Below are 25,000 nucleotides of genomic sequence, written 5' to 3'. Positions count from 1 at the left end.
GCAAATTATCCATGGAACGTTCAAGGTAGGACCACTATTTATTCTCGTGGTCTCGTGGGTTATGTTTCAATTAAACACAGTCCGTCAGATATTACAGATTTTCAGGTTTTCAACTTCTGTAGAACCTATAGCAACTTTGTATTTTCGTGGACACTTTTACAAAGAACTAAATGTAGACCTAACGGTGTTATAGATTATCAAGTTTATTTTTTCAATTTATAAATTAAACCAGAAAGCAAGTCATAGCTGGGAAAAACCGGGCGTCGAATTTATATGTATACCGTAGTGACTTCCAGTTTCAGTGACTGACAGCATCTAGTATTCCACGTTAACCATCGTGGTGTTACGAACTTTTTAATAACTTCTAAGTAGTAGTTTTGTCATGATTATTGGAAATCTCGTATTTCAGTATGCCATAGTAACTTGGTGATAATTTCGTGGTTATTATTGTTTTTCTTTTATCTGGATGTATTCCGTGGGAGGTCATTTTTGAGTATAGGGTCAGTACCTTAACGCTAGAAATATTTAGAGATTTGGGTTAAGCAGCGGTTTGGGTCTTAGTCTGCATTTCTCTTGAAAGGAACAAAAAAGCCTATGCGAGAGCATAGTTAGTAAAGGGGACACAATTCCAATGAAGATTTGAAGCTCATACACTTCACGTTTCATCGAGGAACTTATAGGCTGTTTCGCTCGTGAATTATTAATTCTAATGAACATTGGAAGCTTATACACGTGACGTTTTATCGAGGACCTGATAGGCTGTTTCGCTCGGGAAGTATTAATGGCGTTTTGAAGCAGTTATTTAGGAAAGGAGCCATAGTTAAGGCGAGATTGCCCACGTACAACAGTCTGTAGACTGCGTAGCAAGCGTTTCCGTGGGGTTTTCTGACTGGGCATAAAAGGGGAGGGAAGTTTTTGCTCTCGCCCCAGTTTTTGCTCGGTCAAAACATCGAAACTTTCTCTTCTGTGCACCACAAAAAAGCTACGAAGTCTAAAAGGTCTGTGTAAATGAGTGTTATCTCAAACACTACCTAGACCGGTGCTGACGTACAGATTACGTGACTCTCGTCATTTAGTTTTGTAAACCAACGATTTCCACTGAGGGACTTGGAGTACCTACAGATTTAAGGGCCGCACAGTTGCACAACAAGCAAATTTGTCTAAAGATCCTAAAGAACGAAGCACATAGAATTAGACATTATTAGTTATTGACGAAACAAATAAGGAGAGTCTTTAAGGATCGGACACGCGGATCTGACTTTGCCTTTCGAATGCAAAACCGTGAAACCACAACGAAAGTAAACAAAAACTGTTGGTCACGACAAATCAGACAAACAATTTATTTGAATTAATTTACTATTGATTTCTTATTTTTCCCTTTATACTTTTGTACCCAGCAATAATTTTATTACATGAAAGATGTTTTGCACATGTAAAAAACTTTAAATCTGTTTAATTTCCTCGAGCAACCTCAATAGAATATTATACAATGACGAAACATGGTAATCTCGAAAGGGTTCTCGGCTGAGATAAATAAACAAATACCGCTGATTTCCCTCACCTTTGTTTTAAATTTTTTTCCACCTACAGACTTTGTGCATGAATGACATTCTTATTGCACTAGTTCGTTATATCACACCACAGGACTGTATTACAAACTCAACGCTAGATAATAATCACTCGACGCTTGAAACTCAACTTGCTCAAAAAAGAAAGAAAAACGTCACTTGTTCTTATGACGTCATGCAAGAGCGGAAGGCACAGATTTCTTTTAAATTTCAAAGGGAAACATTTTAAAATAATATAAGTTAACATGCAATGATAAAATTTACCGTCCGGAAGCCGAGATCTATACGAGTGAAGTTGCAAAATCAGGAAAAATGAGGAGGTTACAAGATTAGTATTTAGGCATGCGTGACCCGCCCATTGGAGTTTTTGAAACATGTCTCTATCTCTAACATAGATGGAATATCCGACACCGGTCTCCTTTTTCACGACGCGCACGAGCGGACTTCGTGAAAAGGAGAATTACGGAATGTAATGCGACTAGTAAATATTAAATCAACAGCGCTGTGGTTCTCAGTTCTGTTACAACTTTTTTTTCTACCACGAATCTTTCCATTTTTAAATCCCACTAGCCAGAATTTTCTTATTCCCAAAATCCCTTCAATTTGGGACCCTATTCTAGTAACTCTGTCGGGAACTCTGTTGAAAATGCAACCCCATTATAGTCAATCCAGTCGTGAAAATGGGACCACATCAAGGGGCACATCCTTATTAGCTCATTAATAGGAATTACTACTTTATACTATTAGTTCAAGTAACAGAATTGACTTCAGGTCTAGTTAGTAACCATTTCTCAAAACCACATTAGACCAAATGATTTTGCTATGTGTGTTTTGTTTTGTGTTAATTGTTTTCTTTGTATTGAACGAGGCTAAATAAAACAAAAGAACTGAAAGTAAATAAATCTGATCTAACACCAGTTGAGCTAGAGATGGCTTTTACCGTTTCACATGTCAATAGCTGTTTTTATGTCACTGATGACTTGTTGTACTTCATGAAGTCTCAGTTGATTCAGTTTTAAAAGATCCTTTTTATTTCACAGTCCCTCAGATCTTGCAAATACTGCCGCGGACTCAATTTACTCTGGTGACGGAGGCGCTAACCAAGCCAATGGGCTGAGGGACGCTGTTGTGGGAGGAACTGAGCAGACTACAAGGTCGAGCCAATCAAATCAACCCAGTGAGGCGATTGGGCTTTGGCAGAGTCGTACTTCTGAAAGAGGTGGAGCAACGAGCCACCGGTGCCTGGCTGACATGTCTGTTGAGCAAGCCAACGGATTACCTGGAAACCACGAAGAGGAGCCTGCCCGACAGGCAAGTGAAGGGAGCTACCTTGATAACGCTAGTGGGGTCAGCTATCAACCTAACGGGACAGTTGCAGGAGATGATCTGCCCTACCCAATCCGAGAAGGTGTGACATGCTTGCCTGTGCAGGAACAAGGTAGCAGTCTGATTGCAATGCCATGTTTTCAGTCGGTTAGCCATGTAACAACACATTGCTCGGTTTCAAATGCAAGGAGAACAGCCCTTTGCTATCAGGAGGTGACGAATGTTGATTGGCCACCCAACTTGATCTCTTCCACTGGGAACATTGAAAGGGCAATGGAGCATACATGCACCGATGAGGAGATAAGAAATTGGAAACAGAAGCTAGCGAGGCAAGTGGCACGAGTGAATTATTCTTAACTACAAACATGAAGCAAACTGTTAAATTCATGGTACGGACCCTCCCCTGGATGTGCAACTCGACTGTAACTGTAAGGTTTAGCGTTCTTTTCTGGTGAGGGTAAATTCAGCTGTTTATTTTTTACGAAATGTAGTAGCTAAGTGATCCTCGCACTTTTATAACTAACTGGTCAATTTAAGCAAGCAACTGTCTCTTTTAGCACGAGGATCACTTTTACCTTTCGTCTGTGATCCGCAATTTAAATTGTTTCATTCACTATAGCTAACTAGTCCTTTCACGGGCACAGGAACACCTGAGGCCAACAAATTGTCCTGCTCCCATCTGTGTGGCTTCGTAGCGCAGTTGGTAGAGCATTGCACCGGCCTCCCAGAGGTCATGGGTGCGAATTCCGTTGAAGTCATCTGAATTTTTCAGGTGTTTATAATCTCTAAGAGCAATTGCTTTGTCCTGTTAAGTGCGAGAATAACCTCTCAATTTTGTCTATAACCCGCTCTTTAAATACACATTTCTTTCATATTTATCTTTAATTTCGGAATGGAGTTGTGAGGGACAATTTGTGCCTTTGGTCGTCTGTATTCCCAGACGCGAGTGATGTTGGGGTTGGTAGTAGCCTGTTCCAGCCTCCCAGATAGTCGGCAAAACGAAAACAACTGCGTGGGAAAACCGAGTGGGGGCTTGGTAGACGCTTATCAAAATTGTTGTGCATCCAATTAAATACCTGAGGAACTCAGGAAAATTACCTTCCATTTTCTTGGTCATGACTTATTGAAAAGTCCTGAAGTGATGGCGCTTTTTATTAATATCTAAAAAATGATCATGTTGCAGGTCAAAACCGCAGGAGGCTCGAAAAAAGAAAAATGCACGCAACCCATCATTTATTTTCAAAATAACCGAGGTTGCTCAACATCGCGAAAACGAAACAGCAATCTTTACTGATGCAGTGTACAATGATCACCAGGAGAAGCTGTTTGGCATAAGAATTCACCCCAAGGGCGTAGGCGGTGGAAGAGGCAGACATGTGGCACTGTTCATTCATTTGATAAAAGGAGACTTCGATAATTCCCTAGTTTGGCCTTTTGATGGGATCGTCACTATTAGCGTCCTAGATCAGAGTGATTGCAGCCCCCGTCGCGACCTCATTCAGATCATACAAGCAAATCCTGACGTGCCGGCCTTCCAACAGCCTGGTGAGACCATTTGCCGCACTGGGTATGGCTATGAAAGGTTCGCTCCAATCGAGGAGTTCTTTGGTCCTCGATATGTGAAAGACGATGCAATTTTATTAAAAATAGAGTTTTCGGGGTAATGATAGATACACCTACAATGTAATGCCGTCAATATCTTTCTCAAAGAGAGTTGATTTTGCTACAGATCGCACGAGCTTCGTGCCTAAGACGATGGAAATATGTGTGAAAAGATAAGTAGATTTAACTGATTGATACAGTTCGTCCCCGTCGCGACCTTATTCAGATCATACAAGCAAATCCTGACGTGCCGGCCTTCCAACAGCCTGGAATTGAATTGTAACTTCGCCAGTTAAGATTTCAAAGTACATTGGCTGTTCAAATATGACGTGGTCAGGGTTTTAGATACTTAAATGTCACAATGGAGTCTCAGAAACAGATCATGGGGTGGACTGGAGAGCACTGTTGGTGACTCAAAATATCTCTTTTCTTCACATTTTATGACAATAACCATTAACTTTATTTGTTTTACCCATGATTAAGCAGATTATTAAAACGTTTTTTCTTGTTTTCTCCATACAGTAGTACAACACACACTATTACAAATGATTAAAATGGAAAACTGAATGGAAAAAAGCATCGTACAGTAAACTAGTTAGTGCCCTAAATATTAAATTAATATTATTGCTCATTATATCTAAGGAGAGCAGCAGAGGTAAACTGCAAAACGCTGTCCAGATTTGTAGATTTGTAGATTTGTAGATTTTGTCCTCTGATATTTTTCTCGCAGAAAATGATTTTTTTAACATAGTTTCAGGTGTTTGGTCATCTAGCTATTGACGTTTTCGTAAGATTGCCAATTTTCTTGTGTTTTTCAATGAAAATTTTATCTTTTGAAACAGTAGTCATTTTGCGTTTTTAAACACATCATTTCTGTACACTTTTCCAAGTTTTTATAATGTTTTTTTTTGCATAAAAAGCTGGTAACTTTATTAAAACAAATTCACTGCGTGGATTACATCTGTTTAAAAGACCTTTCTTGTGTGCACGCGGTGCCTCAAACTTTTACCAGTGTTTTTCTCCAAACGCCCGTTTAAAAGGTTTCAACGCTTGTTCAATACGCATTTACTTTATTGTTGAGTCAAATATCGAGGGCTTTTAACTTGAAAAGGTTGTTTGGTATGGCCGGAGGTGCAGAAAATACTGAAAGAGTTTAGACCCAAATTTAGAGGGATTAAAGTCTCACACAAAATTGGTTCAACATATTGAATAGCGTTGAAACAGTTTGAACGTTTGTAAAAATCTGGCATGCTCTGATCTGGCTCTCATGTCTTATGGATGGGAGAGCCTGGAGTATTGTTTCTAGTTCCTTGCAATCAATACGTTGGCGTTAGCGAGATGTTTGAAAGTACTCTAGAAATTTGACTTAAGTTTGTGTTTTTCCCTCGTCTTTTACCCAACCTCCACTCATTGTCCGCTCAAAACCTTTGTTGAACGAAATCAGCCACTGAGTGTTGGACAAACTAAAAACGTCACCAACAGAGTCAGCGAGGGATAAGATCTTTACTGCGCCAACCTGTCAAACAGGGAATCTTGACCGAAAGTGTTTCATCTTCAATTACCGACGAAGTGAGACACCGGTATGCTCACACAAACTCTGGAATATATTGGCCACATTTTGAAAGGGCATCTCCATAGCGTCAATTATGGACCGAATGAAATGTATATGGCAATGAAGCAGCGTAGCCTGCCTCCTTACCATTAGTAAAATTACAGGAATGTTTGGTGAAAAACGCGGCTATTAAGGCTAACTGGCACAAATATACAAACAATTTAATGGCGGTCATTTTCGTATTGGGTGTATAAAGGTACAAAAAGGCGCAACTGCACGAAATGTCATGGTGGTATTAGTCACATGTATTATTATTCACATGTGACGTTAAGAGCCCATGATAAGGAGCCGCGTAGAAGTCTAGAAAGCACTTTCAGAGTTTTTAAGCGAGCAACCGTGGAAAATATTCCTGTCGGCGTACGTTGGATCAATTGGCTTTTCTGATTGGCGTAATTACAAGTTGAAAAACTAAATATTTTGAGCAAGACCCAATACAACGTAGTACCTGCCGAAATAAAATACATTTATTTACTAAATCAAATCTACGTTGTACCGGCTCTTTCTAAAAAAGAAAACTTTTTAAACTTTTACAGACTATTTATAGACAGGTCTAACTTTCTTCCAAAAACATTAGGTTCAAGCAAGAGAACATTAGGTGAGAGAGCGAATCTCCTACATTTGGCCTGTAATCTATCTGAATTGTGTCATTAGTTGTCATACTCTGTGTTTTTTTCAAGGGCGACACCTTATTGGTCAATTGGTGTAAAAGTGGACCACGTGGTCGTGCGAACCACTAACGACATCACGTTCACGTTCACGTTCACTGACGCAATTTAAAAATAAATTTGAAATAACTATCTTGGCACACAGGAATTCGCGCTTTTGCCTCATATTCTCTTTGTAATGGAAAAAGAAAAAGCGGAATTTGTCTGCCATCAGTATTCAAAATGTAAAGGAAGGTCTTAACGAGAAGGGTATTGCTCCAGTGTGCTAAGCTCATGGCAACTAGAGAGACATCCTTGCTACACTGAATTTCTTGTCTCGTACAGGCATTTATTATCGATGCTGCGACATTTTTCGGAATAATTCGGAAAACAGAGCATAATTTTTCCACTTTTCATCAAAGTGTTACCTGAACGAAGTCTACCGAAGTTATTAATGACTTTCGACAATCGTTATACCTACATAACGTTCTGGAAGTGAGTTGCTTTGGTAGATAAGTTTTTTCGTTCTCAATTTGCTCTTACATGTGTACTTCGTCAACACTGTCATCGAGAAAGAAAAGCCGTCTTACATTAGGATTGGCCAAAACAAAAGTTTCTTTTAACGCTGCTTAACTCTGGTTAGATGATCAACGGTTTCTCTTTTTCCTTACAAAACCAGGAGCCTTTGAGTAAGACCGAGCATCTTCCATACTAAGCCTATGTCACTGCATTTTTAGAGACCATCTATCTTTGGACTACCTTTGCCACAAAACAACAAAGGCAGTTCCGGTTCTGTGATGCTATGACGCCAAGGTTTCCTGTAATTGGTCATCGGGCTCCTGCAGAAATCTCATTCGCGGGAAATTTAATCTAAAAATAAATCGGTTAGTGAAAACGCCGTGACAGGAATATGATAGGTATGTTGCTCGCTTATACTAACGGGCTCCTGACAAAACACTAACAGGAAGGGCAAGGAGACGTCCATATACTAACAAGATTTACGAGAGAGGTCTCCTCACAAAACCAGAACTCCTGGGAAAAAATGAAAGTTTCTCTGAAAATTATTGTGTTTTTGTGGTCTCAAACCTTTGATCAGCTTTTCTATGATTTTCCTCTAGTCGCGTTCATTGGGTTACCTGTGTGGTGACGTACGGAACAACCTCGTTCCCAGGGTCTTCTCAGCCTTCAACATGGCGGCGACCATAGCAGGATTCCTTTTTGATCGCTTTTTTCAGGTAAAGATAATTTCATGTTCTAATGTCTTATGTAGGAAACAATTTCAGTACATGAAACTTCTTTCCATCTCCTTGGTAGAGGTTTTTTTCCGTAGAAAGTGTCTGAAAAATTAATAATCATCAGCAGCCGGTAGGAGGTTTGAACAAATCACTAAATGACCGGCACGTTTTAAAAGTTCCCTTTTTATTAAGCGCTGTTAAACAGTATAATTTAAGGTTTTAAACACACATTTGAGAAGTGCCAAGGATCTGTATTTAAGTCGTAGCACTTATTTTAAAACGGTTAGCATTCACTTATTCCGACAAGTACCGACAGGTACATGTACCATGTACATGTATATCAGTTAAACACATGCAGTGAAAATTTAAAGCCAATTCAACAGATTCACAGCTATGTAACTCACAATTTTTAGCGGTCTCAATAAACATTATGATTGAATATTGAACATTTCGCAAAGATGATGCAAAATTGAGAAATCATCAGACTGCCGGACACAGAGTATTTTCAAAATCCTGCCTGGCTACTTAACATCTAGACACAGCCTTTTCTGTGTAACACTGAATGATTAAATTTTAATGCTATGTTTGATTTTTGAAACCTTAGTATTAATTTAACTGCTCAGATACGTGTATTTAAGTGTCAACTCCTTGATGGGAAAATAATTATTCTGTTATCCATTGTTTTGTCAATACAGACAGAATACACAGAATCTTGTCAAGAAGAGAGGAACCACTCAAAGAACAAGGAAATAAGTTTTCTATCCTTGGTAGGGAGTTCATTTATTTTGTATTATGTCTTAAGCAAACCCCTTTTCTGCCTACTTTTTGGAAACTGTTTCCACACCACAACTACATTGTACATGTGGAATGGAATTTACTTTCCTCCTTTTGTCGTCCAAATAGTTCTAGTCATACATGTAGAAGGTCCGATTTCAGCCAGATTGGTGATCCTTAGATAACACTAATTAATTAGGACTTGATTGCACTGCCTGGAAGTTTTGTTTATTTACATGTAGGAATGTCTGGTTATTAATTTTTACATGACTTTGTTTATCATAAATTAAGTGGGAGTATTATGTCCAAAACATTCCAAATTTTACAATAGGCCAAAATTTCTTTGTATATGTAGTCCAATTAAATATGCAATGGTGTTATTTTAGAGACAACCAATTAAAATATTTCATCAAACTAATCAATTAAGTTTTTGTATTTTTCCTTTTTTCTTCTTTTTACTGTAGTAAATGGTATTAATAAAGACTGGAAACAGGAATTAATGTCTAAATGGAGTTACAAATTATATAAGATATGTTGCGTCTGGCCCTTATACACTTTGGTTTTAAAAACTAATGCAATGAAAATTAATTATTTCTCTTCAATTAAGTGAAAGCCCAAAGGAGTAATACTTTCGTTACTTCTAAATTTTTAATCGGACCACCCTTACTCACATGAAATGATGGTTTGTTTCAATTTTAACTTTTTTCTCCATAATTAATTTTTTTTTAAACGGGAGAAATTACTGTAGAAGGAAATTCAAGATGTCAAGTTGAGTCATTATGAAGAAGACAATCATTCTTTGTAAAAAAGGAAGAGGGACACTGAGGTAGAAGAGATTCATAGAATACAAGTTCAATATTACTGTATTCACCAATGGTTAAGGCCTCACTTTTAAACAGCTCATTATATAGTACACTTGAGATTTGTTGCAGCCACATTATAAGGATTTCAAATTTTCAAGCATTGACTTTTTAAAGTGGCATGCAAGTGTGTACAGTAGTCTAAGGACTAATGTAGTTTGAGTATGGACCAGTACGAAAATCACACATGGGAGTGGTGGAGGAGAGGAGGGGTTTGTTGGACTAGGGTGGAGTGGGTGAAATACAAAAAACTGCTTCCCTCAAATTGAACAGAGCATTAAGAAAGTGGACATTAACGAGAAGAACACAAGTAGTTTGTGTCGCGCACCTGACAGCTTTGGAGGTGATGATGACAAGAACAACTAGAACTGTACAGCTTAGCACCAAGCCCACTATTACAGACTTGACCTGGATGCATTATTTATCATCAAATTAACTCTAACCTTATACATTAGCCCCACTTCAGGAAACATTATTGTTGAGACCTTCAACAGCTTTCTTGATAAGACATCACTGCTCACACGTTAATTGTTGATAAATGTTGAGGACAAAAATGAAGTCAACAGAACAAGAGAATGAGAGCACTTCATATAAAGATCACCTTCTGCGATTGCGTGCCCCCTTGTATTGATAAAACAGGCAGGAAATTAAATGAACAGCTGACTTCAACAAACTGATCATGCATGACATATGGTGACATTACAATACATGTGCTTTATGTAGCTGATCTTCAGTCAACAAGGCAACCACTGAATTGCTTGGGACTTTAAAGTTTAGACAGTCTCCTCAAGCCATGTCACATGTAACTTTTGTAGTGGTCCATCCTGTAGTTTTTTCTTAAGAAAACCTAGATTTAGGGACACTAAAATTAATTTCAATACAGTGCAACCAATGATATACATGTATTTAACTCCTGGAAACAATCATTACCTTGATAAGTGAACACTCCATAATAAGAATAATTATTATTTAAGGTGAAATATGAAATTGATACTGGGTTGAGAAAGAAGTTATTTGTTGTCTTTTTGCCTTTGTGCTTTTCCTACATTGTATACAAGCACTTTTTTAGAACTCTCATGTTCAAGTTTGTCTCTTTTTTAAGAAAGAAGTCTTTTGTGTTTTACAAATACATGTAACTAACTTTCTCAGAATCAAAACCCTTTGTACTGTGAAATCGCAGTTCATAGTTGATTGTTGATGGACTAACAAACAAATTAAGTGCTACATGTAAGTTGCTCTGTTTCCTTTAGGAATTCATGTACAGTGTAACCACAGTGTAAACAATGTGCATGCACGGATAGGGAATTTTGAAACAATGTACATTATCAGATGGCTTTATCCGAGGCCTAAAGATGACAAAAGTTGAAAAAGTTTGATTTACACTGTACTGTCACTGTCATCGTTAATAGCTTTCAGCCTTATTTACATACATGACGTGTGTAGATAGCCACAAAAAATAATCACCTGATTGGTGTTAAATACATAATAAGAGATTGTCTCCTTAGCATTTGAGTTATGTTTTCAATAATTATTATTGTCTGATCTCTGTCCTTCACTTTAATTGTTATCATCAGGAATCGCAATGTCAATAGTGTTCCTTTGTTGATGTACAGGTAGACTTTATCAGGCCTCATAACTTCTGTCCTTTGGTCACATTGCATTTTGAAGTTCCACCAGATCGTACAGGCCTTGTTTCTCTGGCTGCTTCAGGTTCATGTGCTTATAAATGTACAATCATTCTGTTGGTTGACTCTCAATCTGCCCTTTCTTATGTAACTGCAAAAGTGCACATTGAGCACTTGAGATGAGATGTGTCTTTTTGCATTCTCATTGTGCTAGTTTGCTACCTTCACTGACCAGGTGACTCAGTATCTCTCTCTGTTTTCGCCATAAATTCTGCACAGGGGAGGCTCAGTTGTTTCAAGTTCTTATTTCTTTTTCCTTGGCACTATTGTAACAAATAAATGCTTTGGTACAGCCTTTCCAGGTGGTTCACTTTGATGTCATCCAAAATGTATCCTAATGTTGGCTTTTTTCAAGCTCTTTGTTTTTATAATAATTGGGATAGTACACGCACTCTCATTGGCCAAGAGCTGTGTTTAGATGAGAGTATGGAAACACGGCTGTGACATCACACAGATTTTGATTGGTTATATGCTGTCAGACATGCGTTTTGATTGGCTGGTAAGAAATAAATTATGAGCATGTATCAAGAAACTCTGTCTCAATCAAGAATTGTTCGTCATTTGTTTCCTTCATTTGTCGAATTATCTTTGAGAAATATTTTATTGGAGAATTCTCAACAGTTATGCCAATTCTCCCAACTCCCCCTCGTGTTTAGATGAGGCTATGGAAACACGGAAAACGTCTATTGCTTAAATGGAATCCCTTTTAAAAAAACAGTCAGTAAAGCTGTGATGATGATCTCTTTTAAAGTCTGCCCATGTTGATTCCACCTTCTAGTTTACCATTAATTTTTCAACGATTCAATTACTTTTAGTCCTGCTTCAAGGACAAGCTTTAAATTCTTGATGATCCAAGAATATGGAACCATGATGTTTTTGTTGTAGACATTCTGGTGGCCCACACACTCTATAGTCAAATAATTAAGCTTATTAAATTTTGTGTTGTCAACAAGTCTCCTATTGTTGATAAGAAGTCAGTCTGTAGTTCTCTGACTGATTCTTTTGCACACTTTTTGTTCTACTAGTAGTTTGTCGTTCTCTCCGAGAAAAACGTTCATGTAGATGCACTGTGAATGTCAATTATACCGGTCATACACTTCCACTTGAGCAGCAAGCAGAGTATTAGTCATAAGTTATTAACTGTGTTGCTCCTGTGTGTTACTATATTATAATTGCTACTGTTAACATTATTATTATTATTATTATTATTATTATTATTATTACTCTTACTATTGTTATTAAATTATTATTATTATTATTGTTATTATTATTAAATTAAGTAGTTGTTGTTCAAAAGCTTTTAAGCACAATTTTGATAACTTTTCTCGGTTAAGAAGTTGTTATTTGGAGATCGTCCCAGCCCTTTTGAGGAAAATGTAGCCGAAATTGCCCCTTTGCCATCCATTTGTTGTCGTATTGCAAAGAAACGAACATTGTGGGCTCCCCCCACCCCTCCCTTTTAATGGTTTATTTGCTTGTGCGTGATACATGTAGGTACACGGAAAACATATTTTAAAGGGGAAAAAAAGTTGGATTGTACAAGTGTAGAAGTTGTAGTATTTACATACATAAATGACATTGGACTGCATTTGGAGCCAGACAGTGAGTGTATCGGTCCAATTTCCTTACATTTCTTTGCAAGGTTGAGCAATTTGAAATCACTTTAGTAAAAGATTATAGCCTGGACAAAACTAGTAGGCTCAAATTGTCACTAATATTCAGTAGTTTTTGCTATATAACCACACTTTTTTACAGTTGATCAATTTTCGAACACTTCTCGCGTAATTCGGTAAAATAAAAAACACTTAGAATAAAGGGCATGCATGACGAAAACAAGCATGGTGACCCCATCTTTTTATTGCATTTTTTTAGTGTCATGTGTATGAATATCAATTGTGCCCAGTTTGACAAACATCTGGATAGTATGTCATTTTCAAAGGAATTACAGTGTACCTTAATTGTTCTTCCCTTATGATAACGCCTTTTTGTGTATTCTTGAGTTTCACTCACGTGATCAACAGCCATGTTTTTCAACGAAAACAAAAGAAGACATTAGCATAATAATAGCTTTCAATTCCCGGAGGATTGGATCGGGACACCAACATGGCGGCCGTGACGTCATGTGAAATCCAACAATACAGTTTTTGATCTGCTTATCCATGATAATCCACATACTTTATTGGCCATAATAATTATTATTTTCTCTTGAATCAGTGTTAAAGTTAAAATGAACTTAGGCTTTTGCATTTTTCTTTTCTTCTTTTCTCCTTTTCTTGATCGCAGATTTTGTCAGCAGGAGACTGTAGGCAACGTCTCTAATCAAGCATATCTTGCTTCCTTTGTCAGTTACTACAATATTTGGTTTTCTACAATCTTCCTAATAATCGTCATCTTCATTGTCACGATCATGATCATTATTTGTCATCTTCATCTTCATCATCATCATCATCGTCATCATCATCATCATCATCATCGTCATAATCTTTATCGTCATAATCATCATCGTCATAATCCCATAATCCCATAGCATCTTGACATTCTTTTCTATAATTCCTCCTGATTTGTGGTTTTGCCATTATTATCATTATCATTATTATTATTATTATTATTATTATTATTATTATTATTATTATTATTATTATTATTATTATTATTATTATTCAGCTTCCATCGCTTTGTATTCTCACTAACTGAGGATGGCAGACGTTTCTGTTTAAACATTTCTTATAAACTCAAAGGTTTTACAAATTTTATTACAGTTTTCACTATAATATTATTTTCTTCTAAGATGTAAAGTTCATTTATCATTTGAGAGGAAGGCTTTTTCTGGTTCTGAGCGAGCAGAAATTGAAGTGATCAGCCATTGCTTCTTTTGGTCTTAGATTGAAAACTCTTCATGTGGCTTTTTACCTACATATATGATTCAATTTATATTGTATACTGTTTGCCTCGTTTTTAAGCTCAAAAATCAAAAGAATATTTTAACTTGAACGAGGCAACAAGGGCCAATTTGTATGCGCATAAATCAGCGGCCATTTTGGAATAAGGTGTTTTACATGTAAGTACATTTTTGGGAAACTAGTCCACAAGGAGATAGAAATTTTTCCATGTACAGGTTGTTTTTCATTTTTTTAAACAATCAATTTGCATATACAAGTTCTCGACAGTCTTTCATATTTTCTTGTACTCTTTTGTAGTCATTTGTAGTCATTTGTAGTTTTCCGTAGTCTTTCAAAGTCCTTCGTATTGTTTTGTACTCTTGTACTCTTTTGTAGTATTTCATAGTCTTCCATAGTCTTTAATTATCTTAATTATAGTGTTTTGTCCTCTTTTGTGGTCTCTCGTAGTCTTTAATAGTGTTCTGTACTCTTTTGTGGTCTTTTATAGTCCTGTGTAGTCTTTTGTAGTCTTTCATAGAATTTTTTAGGCTTTTGTAGTGTTTTGTACTCTTTCATACTCTTTCACAGTACTTCTTAGGATTTCATAGTTTTTTGGATGTACTTTTTTGTACAGTGTAGTATTTCATAGTGATTTGAATTCTTTTGTGGTCTTTAATAACTTGTTTTGTACTCTGTACATTGTAGTATTCCATAGTGTTTTGTACTTTTCTGTAGCCTTTTTAGTCGTTGGCCGTCTTTTTTTTTTTTGGCCATAGATAGGCGTCCCCCTTTTTTTTTCCCCCTTGTTTTCTTTATTTACCAGATTCATTATGTTAGCTATATCTTGGTTGCACCGTATAGGAAAGTTTCAACAATATTAACGGTACAATAACTGCTCACAACTGCATCTTGTGTTGCTATTTAGCTTGCAAAATGCGCATTAGTTTTTCAGCATGTTCTTCCCGGTCGGCAACCATGCTTTGACACTCTCAAGCTTCTCGCTTCTGCTTTCCGCGTGGCTATCATTCGTGCGCCAATCGTTTTCCATTCACCTCGCGCTAAATCCTTTGTTTTTGTATATTCCCAACAAAACGAATTAGGCAGAATTATTGCCGCTTGCCTGCGAACACAGCCGTCTTCCATTGCTACGTCCTTCGGGTATTCTCGGCTCGCCCGACCTTGGCAAGCGACTATTAATGTGTTAAAATGGAAGATTAAACTCGGTGCATTCGCGATATTTTGTCCCTTTGCGAAAATAAGAAAACAAGTTAGATTGTGCGGGAAAATCGTGAGCAACTTGTACCGTTAATATTTGCTTAGGCTATACTGTCTCAAACGAGTTTCAACAGTTTGGAGGGAATGTTATATTCAGATGTTAACTCTACAACACTGTTTCATTTAACATGAATGTTATGGTACCAAATGAAACAACAATGATTGCTAAGCAAGATGCGTTCATTAATGTGACGTAATACGTTACCACCAGAACAAACGAGACAACGAAAAACACGCTTTATTTTGTCTTTAAGTGCTTATATCTCGGTGATGTATCATTTTCTCATTGTTGGAAAATGATTAGCAGGCTAAGATAAAACTCTCTACAGCGGATTAAGAGCCACCTTAAAATTTCCCAATTGTGAAGGTGGCTATAAATGTGCTCTAGAGAATTTTCTGTGCTAAGTTTGCAAGAATTTTTATCTTAGCCTGTTTATCACTTTTCAGCAATACGAATTCGAGGTCACCAAGTTGGTTTTTGAGATATAAGCGTTCAAAGACAAGGTATCATTACAATGTGTTTACACGACTGTTTTGGTTCCATGGTGACTTACTACGTCACATCAATGAATGCTTGTCGTTTAAGTGCACCTAAAACTCACATATTTTTTGACAACAATATTAAGCTTCCCACCTAAAGCAAACATGTTTTTACCATTCTTACCTCAAAATGTTTGCTTTTTGTGTGTCGGTCAAGACGCGCAAAGTTAATCAAAACTAGCAGTGATTTGGACCCACGGGTCTATTCTCGATTTGACGCCACAAACGGATTTCCATTGCAAAATAGTTTGTGACGTAAAATCGAGAATAGACCCATGCCTCTCATATCACGGTCGTGGGTTCAAATTTACTGCTAGTTCTGCCAAGTTTACGTAGCTTGCACGGCACAGAAAAAGCGAAAAGTAATTGAGGTTTGGTGCGATAGCATTACCGTTGCGTGGAACAGCTGTGTAGATTCAGGAAAGCGCTAATTTGTTGGATGAAAACGAATATAATTTTAAGCCTTTCCACTGCCTCCATTCACCGGCTTAAAGTGGGCGATTTTACCACTATTCATTGAATTTAGGAACCATTTTACGCGATTTAGCGAATTCTTTCTTGTCCAACATGTTATTTGTTAAGCGTTGCTGGTCCGTGTATTTTTAAAAAGTTGAAATTTAAGTGTTAACATGACCTTGGTTGACCTTGGCAAAATTTCCGACCAAAAAACTTAGAAAATACACGGCGTCCCAAATACGCATGCGCCGGTTTAAAAAAAAAAAAAAACGAAACCAGGTAATTATTCTAATGAAGGTAATATATACACCATTTAACTTGTTATTTAAAGTATAAAATGAACTCAATAAACAGTCTTTTTTTCATTTCGTGTGTTCTTTATTGGTTAAGTCTGATTAAGAAATTCATTGATATACCTTTTTTTTTTTAAGTTGGGGCATGCGTGTTATAAGCGCCCGTATTTTTCTAAGTTTTTTGGCGGGAAAATGTGACCCAATTTGCACAGCGTTTCCTCTGGCAACTAATTCACGCAAAAAATAACTACTCTTTACTACTTTCATATTGAATACAAAACAGAGAGAGGTCTTAAAACAACAAGGCAAGGCGCAAAGCATTTGAACAACATTATGAAAATTGCATTGAAACTAAAGCGTTTAAAATCGCTTCAGCTTTGAAAAAGCAAAAAATGAAACTGCAGCGAAGCGCATTTACAATGAACCTAACAGAAACTCTTTCGCTTAACGACAAAATAATGGAAACTAAAGATTTCACAGCTTGCCGTGTTGGTTAAGAGATCAAGATTTTTTCTTCCCAAAAAGAATTTTTTACTCTAAAAAGATACGCATTTCCTAATCCTTGGCAGATGCTCTAGAACTTGAGAACTGCACGCCTAAGCTGAGACTGTTAACAGCGACACCAAGACAACTATGCTTTTTAAAACAGGGCGAACTAGAAAAGGTCTTTTCCCTCGACACCAATGTCTTTGTACACCAGTTGTTACAAGCCTTTCAATGATTTCAAACCAACTTTACTCTGTAATCTTCTGCATCTGTGCCTTGATGTTTGTATGTACTCTTGTGTGTCTGTGTCTTACTGTTCGTATGTCCTCATGTGTGTCTGTGTCTTACTGTTTGTATGTACTCTTGTCAACTGGGGTATCATTCTTTTTGTGTACTGTTGTGCATCTGTGCCTTAGTATTCGTATGTACTCTTGTGTGTCTGTGCCTTAGTATTCATATAAAATATACTGTTGTGCATGTCTTAGTGTTAGTATGTACTCTTGTGTCTGTGTCTCAGTGTTTGTATGTACTCTTGTGTGTCTGTGTCTTAGTGTTTGTATGTACTCTTGTCAACTGGGGTATCATTCTTTGTATGTACTCTTGGGTGTCTGTGTCTTAGTGTTTGTATGTACTCTTATGTGTCTGTGTCTTAGTGTTTGTATGTACTCGTGTGTCTGTGTCTTAGTGTTTGTATGTACTCTTGGGTGTCTGTGTCTTAGTGTTCGCATGTACTCATGTGTGTCTGTGTCTTAGTGTTTGTATGTACTCTTGGGTGTCTGTGTCTTAGTGTTCGCATGTACTCATGTGTGTCTGTGTCTTAGTGTTTGTATGTACTCTTGGGTGTCTGTGTCTTAGTGTTCGCATGTACTCATGTGTGTCTGTTTCTTAGTGTTTGTGTGTACTCTTGGGTGTCTGTGTCTTAGTGTTTGTATGTACTCTTGTCAACTGGGGTATCATTCTTTGTATGTACTCTTGTGTGTCTGTGTCTTAGTGTTCGTATGTATTCATGTGTGTCTGTGCCTTCGTGTTTGTATGTACTCTTGTGTGTCTGTGTCTTAGTGTTTGTATGTGCTCATGTGTGTCTGTGTCTTAGTGTTCGTATGTACTCTTGTGCATGTGTCTTAGTGTTTATATGTACTCTTGTCAACCTGGGGTATCATTCTTTGTATGTACTCTTGTGTGTCTGTCTTAGTGTTTGTATGTACTCATGTGCATTAGTGTCTTAGTGTTAGTATGTACAGCTGTACCCTTGTTCAACTGTGTCTTATTGTTTGTATATACCTTTGTGCATTTTTGCCTCAGTGTTTGTATGTACTCTTGTGCATCTGTGTCTTAGTGTTGCTATGTACTCTTGTCAAATGGGGTCTCATTCTTTGTACATGTATGTCCTAGTGTTAGTATGTACCCTTGTTCAACTGTGTCTTAGCGTTTGTATGTACCCTTGTGCATTTGTTCCCTAGTGTTTGTGCGTGCTCTTTGTGCATCTGTGTCTTAGTGTTTGTATGAAATGTTATGCATCTGTGCCTTAGTGTTTGCATTTTCTGTTATGCATCTGTGCCTTAGCGTTTGTATGTACTCTTGTGCATCTGTCTCATTTTTATGTAACCTTGCGCATCTGTGTCTTAGTGTCTGTATGTGCTCCTATGTACTCTTGTCAACTGGTGTTCTTTCTTTTTATATACTCTTGTTCTGTGCTTTATTGTTCATATGTACTTTTGTGCATCTGTGCCTTAGTATTTGTATGTACTCTTGTCCACTGGTGTTTTATTGTTTGTATGTACATGATTGTGCTTTTTTGTACGTGTGTCTTAGGTGTTTGTATGTACAGTCTTGTCCATCTGAATCTTTGTTTATTTGTAATATATGTAGTCTTGTGCATCAGTGTCTTTAAGTGTGCGTACAGGTGTGTATGTACTTTTGTCCACCGGTGTCTTATTGTTTGTATGTACTCTTGTTCATCTGTGTCTTAGTGTTCATGTGTACTCTACTTCATCTATGTCTTAGTGTTTGTATATTCTCTTATGCATGAATGTTTTAGTCACTTGAAGGGAAATAGTCCATTTTTAAAAGGCTTTTTTTTCAAACTAGACATGTAAGGTGTCTTGAAGTATCATTTAATTAAACTAGTAAAAGGTAAAAAGTCCTAGGAAGCATTCATAAATTTACAGAATGGTTGCTATTTGCTGACACGACAACACAGAGGAAAAGAACTAAATTTAGTGTTTGAGTCTTGTGTGCCAGAATCTCTGATTTTCTATGTGCACTAGTTTGCCCATGTCTTATTGTTTGTCTGTTCTCTTATGCACCGGTGTCTCTGTGTTTGTATTTCCTTTAGAGTACCATGTCTTAGTGTTTGGCTGCACTCTTGCATGCCAGTGTTTGTGTCTTTATGTTCACTAATGTACCAGTGTTTTAGTGTTCCTATGTGCTCTATTTCTTAGTGTTTGCATGGACCGTCTAGTGTTCTCATCCACGCCAGTGTCGCTGTTAGTGTGTTTACTATTGTGCCTGCCTCTTAGTATTTGTCTGTACTCCTGGACGTCATTGTCTCTGTGTCTTTATGTTCACTAGTGTGCCCTGTCTCAGTGTTTGTCTGTACTCTTGCACGTCAGTGTCTGTTCAGTAATGTGCCCATGTATTAGTATTTGTGAACTCTTGCTCGCCAGTGTCAGTGTCTGTATGTTCACTAGTGTGCCGTGTCTCAGTGTGTCTTTACTCTTTCTCGCCACTGTCTGTGTCTGTATGTTAACAGGTGTGCCCTATCATAGTGTTTTTCTGTACTCTTGTTTGTCAGTGTCTGTCTGCGTGTTTATTAGTGTGCCTTTGTCTTAAAGTGTTTGTTTGTTTGTTTGTCCTCTTGCATGTGTCGGTGTCTTTTTACTAGTGTGCGCACGTTGTTGTTTGTCTGTGCTTTTCCTTACCAGTGATGTGTCTGTATGTTCACTGAATGTGCCGTGTCTTGGTGTTTTTCTGTACTCTTGCACGCCAGCATCCCTTTGTGTTTGTGCTCACTTGTGTGCCTGTCTCTTAGTGTTTCTCTGTACACGTGGGTGTAATTGTCTCTGTGTCTTCATGTTCACTGCCTCAGTGTGTGTTTGTACTTTTGCTCGCCAGTGTCTGTGTATATGTTCACTAGTGTCAGTACTCTTCTGTGTCAGTTTCTGTATGTTTACTACGGTATTGTGCCGTGTCTCTTAATGTTTGTCTGTACTCTTGTATGTCAGTGTCTGTGTCTGTATGTTTACTAATGTGCCCATGCATGTATTAATGTTTATCTCTACTTTTGCAAGCCAGTTTCTGTGTTTTTTATCGCCAGTGTCTGTTTTTATAGGTTTTCTAATGTGCCTATATCAGTGTTTGTCTATAATCTTGGTGGCCATTGTCTGTGTATTCACTGGTGTAATTAGTGTTTTGTGTTTACTTTTCTGCACCGGATATGTGTGTTCTTATACGCCTTTACCTTTGTGTTGTATTTACAGTAACTGTTTTCTGCCTTATTTCAAGGTGTTGTATGTACCTTTTACATTGTAGCTCTTATTGCGCTGATGTTCAGTGTTTGATTGTACTCTCGTTCACCTGTGTCAGTGCTTTTTAGACATTTGTATACATTTGTCTTAGTTTTTTGTGTGTAGAGTTGTGTTCCTGCGTCTTGGTCCTTTTATGTCCCGTGATGTTCATGTGTTTAAGTTGTCCATGTATTCTCTGGTGCCTGTGTCTTACTCTCCTTATGTAGTCTTGTGTGCTGCTGTTGTCCGTGTTACTGTGCACTTTTGTGCGCCTTTGCGTGCAATTATTGTGTCGTATTATCCGTTATTGAATGCGCGCGTTATCTATTCCTTATCAACTTCCATTGCCTCCTAGAAACTTTCACACCTTAAACTACACGAACTAAATTACTTTGTAATACTGTACTATCAACATTGAGCGATCATTTGAATACTGTTTGCACCAGCGAGAGAGCTTTAAAAGCGCTTCTTAAGTCGCATAGATATTGTACAAAATCTTTGCGAAAAATGCGCATTTTCAAAAAGTTAGCGTGAGTTTTGCTGCTATCGATAATGAAGTTTGCTGGACTAGCTTGACCGCTTAAAGTTGTAATGGTGGCTGTAAGAAAAGCTACATTATGTTATTCATCCTGTACTCTTAACAAGACGAATGTCAATAAAACTACAAGCCTTGGACTCTTCTTCTGTGTATCACATCCACGTTAACATACGTTGAATGTAGGTTGTGTCGCCCCATCGCCTTGTCGCCCCAACCTAACCCTAACCGGTTACGGATCCTACCTAACCCTAACCCTAGACTTAAGTTGGGGCGACGTAATATGAGCCGACAAGGCGATGGGGCGACACAACCTGACACCCATACGTTGGCGCTCCGTTGTTCACATTTATTTAACCAACAAATCCATATACGATTAAAACAACCTAAATCTCTTTCTTATGAAAACTCAAAGTGATCAGATCCGTACTTAAGCTTACACAAGTTACTAAGCCACCATTAAAATTATGTAAAGGAAAAGACTAGTGCGGGTCTTAGCTTTGTCGACTTCACTTCCGGATCCGGTAAACTTCCTTTTGGTCTTTCATCTTGCCTTTCTTGTCTGATTTGAAGATGTTCTAAAACAAAAATAAAGATTCAGATCTATTTTACTCTTGATAACATGAAATATATCAAATTGTGCAGACATGAAAGGTAATGCTTTTGAAAACGTTGCTCATAACGCCCTAACCGTTCGTTTCTCAAATGGATCGTTCCTGCTAACTTCTTGAAACTTCTTCAAACAGGTCGGACCGAAAACCGTAATACGCTTATAACGTTTAGAGATATTTACCTTTAAATGGCAGTATAGAAGTCGATATACTTCTTCAGACGTCTTTTTGTAACAGGTGAACAAATTCCTGCCAACAAAAATAAAAGGAACGATTGATAAGTTTGACCATGTAATAGTTTGAACTGTATAACTTCGTACCAAGGACCTTAAACTGCTCGGGCTGCAAAACCACAAAGTAATTTATGGCAAGAATTCTTTCCTAGCTAAGGACTTGACAAGACTTCATTTTTATAATAAAAGACAACAGTTTGAACTAAATTCGAACATAACTAGCGAGTAACTTGCAATGCACGTGTTAACTTCTTCCTTTGCTTTCATCAAAGTTGAACTCAACTTCTTACGAAGATATATAAAGAAAGCAGCTAATACATATATATGTAAAGAAAGCAGGTAATACTCACTTTTAAAATACTTCAATTTCGTCCGTCGCTCTGCTGGATATAATTTCGCTCCAAATCCATAACTTCGGTCAAAGGACAAAACATCTTCACTCCAAAACTGCCATGTTGCAAATGAAGAATTTTGCATAATAATAAATGAATTATGAATGAGATAACTGGAGCCAATCGATAGCCGTAACGTCAGGAATTCCATATTGAGATATAATTAATTAGCATACCTTGTTTTCAAGAAAAGGTGTGCACTTAAACAAGATAGGAAGGGAATCGAACCATCGACCATCCCCCGTCGTTGGAACAAGCGGAGAGCTATCAACCACGTTAGCCGTCGCGTCTGATGCTGATATTATCGGATGTCTCTAATAGAATATGCTATTGCTCACTGTTATTTCGATTCTGCTCGTAAAATAACAACTGCTAGAAAATCAGAGTGAGGATGCCATTCCTACATATTTTGCAAAGACTCAAAAAATATAATATTTACAAAATTTAGAGTATACACCGATGCTTGATTGAAATTGAAATTCTAAATACAACAAATACGTTTAATTGACGCCACGGCAGCTTCAACGCGCTTTTTATTACACAGTTTAAAAACAAAACGGTTTTCCTCATTTGAGCACAATATGCAAGCTTAAAGAGCATAAAATACATCCTATCAAGCACTTTAACAACATTTCGTAGCAGAAAAAAATAAAATAAAGCATCGATCACGAATCGATTCGGATTCGATACCTGCTAAGTTGGATTGGGCGGGCTTGCTCTAATCACTGAGCTAGTCCTAACCGATGCGAATTCAAGCGGAAATTTTCTCAATACAACCAGTTCGTAGGATTGACGTCAGAAAAGCTTCCAAACCCTCTTTATTACACGTTTTCATCGCTAAAATGTTTTTTTCTCATTTGCGCACATTTTGCAAGCTCAAAGTGGATAACATACATCCGACCAAGCAATTTAACAACATTTCGCAGCACAAAAAATACAATAACGCGTCTATCAGAAAACGATTCGAATTCGAAAGCCGCAAAGTTTGGATTCTAATGGCTTTCTCTAACCACTAAGCTACCCACACCGATGCTCGACTAAAACAGAAAATTTCTCCATGCACATCACGAGTTCCACTTATTAAAGAAAGCGGAGCTAGAAGGCGTTTCTTTTTGACAAGCGTGTAATACTAAAACACTTCCAACTATTGCGCTCACTTTTCCAGTGTACGATGAATAGGCGTCAGCTTATTGAAGCAAAAAAAAGTAAAGAAGACAATGAAAAGGGATTAAAAAATACAGCATCGGCCAGGAATCGATTCGGATTCGAAACCCGCTAAGTTTGAATTGGGCGGGGTGCTCTAACCACTAAGCTATCCCGGCCGATACTAGAAATAAATAAATAAATAGAGGAGCTAGAAGGAACTTTGTTACTTTGTTAACAAACGAGTGTAATACTAAAACATTTTCCACTATTGTGCTCAGTTTTCTTGTGTACGATGTATAGGCGTCAGCTTGTTGAAGCAAAAAAAGCAAAGAAGACAATGGAGAGGGAATAAAAAAAAAACTGCACCAGCCAGGAATCGACTGGGATTCGAAATCCGCTAAGTTTGAATTGGGCGGGGTGCTGTAACCACTGAGCTATCCCGGCCGATGCTCGAACAAAACAGAAAATTTCTCCAAATCGCAAGTTATTCGTATTAAGAAAGAGGAGCTAGAAAGCATTTCGTTAACAAACTAGTGTAATACTAAAACTATCGCGCTCAGTGTTCCAGTGTACGATGCATAGGCGTCAGCTTATTCAAGCAAAAAAAGGCAAATAAAACAATGGAAAGTGATTAAAAACACAACACCAGCCACGAATCGATTCGGATTCGAACCCCGCTAAGTATGAAATTGGGCGGGGTGCTCTAACCACTAAGCTATCCCGGACGATGCTGGAACGAAAGAGCAAAAAGCAAAAAAAGAAAAAGGCAAAGAAGACGATGGAAAGGGATTAAAAACACAGCATCGGCCAGGAATCGATTCGGATTCGAAACCCGCTAGGTTTGAATTGGGCGGGGTGCTCTAACCACAAAGCTATCCCGGCTGATGCTGGAACGAAACAGAAAATTTCTCCTCATTACAAGTTCCTCTGATTGAATAAAGAGAAGCTAGAAACCTTTTTTTAACAAACGAGTGTAATACTAGAACATTTTCAACTATTTTGGTTCCGTTCTCCAGTTGACGATGCATAGGCGTCAGGTTATTCGAGAAAAGAACGCAAGGAAATTAATCGAGAGCTTATTCAAGCACAAAAAAAAAAAAAACAAAGAAGACAATGGAAAGGCCAGGAATCGATTCGGATTCGAAACCCGCTAAATTTGTATCGGGCGGGGTGCTCTAACCACTGAGCTATCCCTGCAGATGCTCGAGTGAAATAAGATCTCTTCATACTAGAAGTGCTTGTGATTTACGTCACAGAAAGTACTTGGCGTTCTCTTGACAATTTGTTGAATCAATAAATGTTTTCCTTATTGGTGAACAGTTTGCGTGTTGACTGTTTATAA

At 37.7% G+C, this 25,000-nt stretch overlaps 1 protein-coding gene and 1 long non-coding RNA gene across 2 annotated transcripts in view; both read left to right on the top strand.

Annotated features, from left to right (window-relative positions):
• The window catches only part of LOC138010249 (TNF receptor-associated factor 6-A-like), a 7,212-nt gene extending 2,654 nt beyond the window's left edge, over positions 1–4,558 (top strand). The window contains exons 3-4 of the mRNA XM_068857183.1: positions 2,609–3,223; positions 4,078–4,558. Of these exons, the coding sequence (XP_068713284.1) occupies positions 2,820–3,223; positions 4,078–4,558 (885 nt within the window). The 5' untranslated portion in view covers positions 2,609–2,819. The remainder of the gene's footprint in view (positions 1–2,608; positions 3,224–4,077) is intronic.
• A 3,377-nt stretch (positions 4,559–7,935) lies between these two features.
• On the top strand, positions 7,936–13,870 carry LOC138011004 (uncharacterized). Its single transcript, XR_011124621.1, has 3 exons — positions 7,936–7,987; positions 8,683–8,754; positions 9,510–13,870. It is a non-coding gene; the product is annotated as an uncharacterized lncRNA (long non-coding RNA).
• The last annotated feature ends 11,130 nt before the right edge of the window (positions 13,871–25,000 follow it).

The sequence above is a fragment of the Montipora foliosa genome, chromosome 7 (assembly GCF_036669935.1).
Source record: "Montipora foliosa isolate CH-2021 chromosome 7, ASM3666993v2, whole genome shotgun sequence".
NCBI classification, from domain to species: domain Eukaryota; kingdom Metazoa; phylum Cnidaria; class Anthozoa; order Scleractinia; family Acroporidae; genus Montipora; species Montipora foliosa.
Note: the sequence above shows the minus strand (reverse complement) of the source record. Positions and strands in the feature narration are given on the sequence as shown.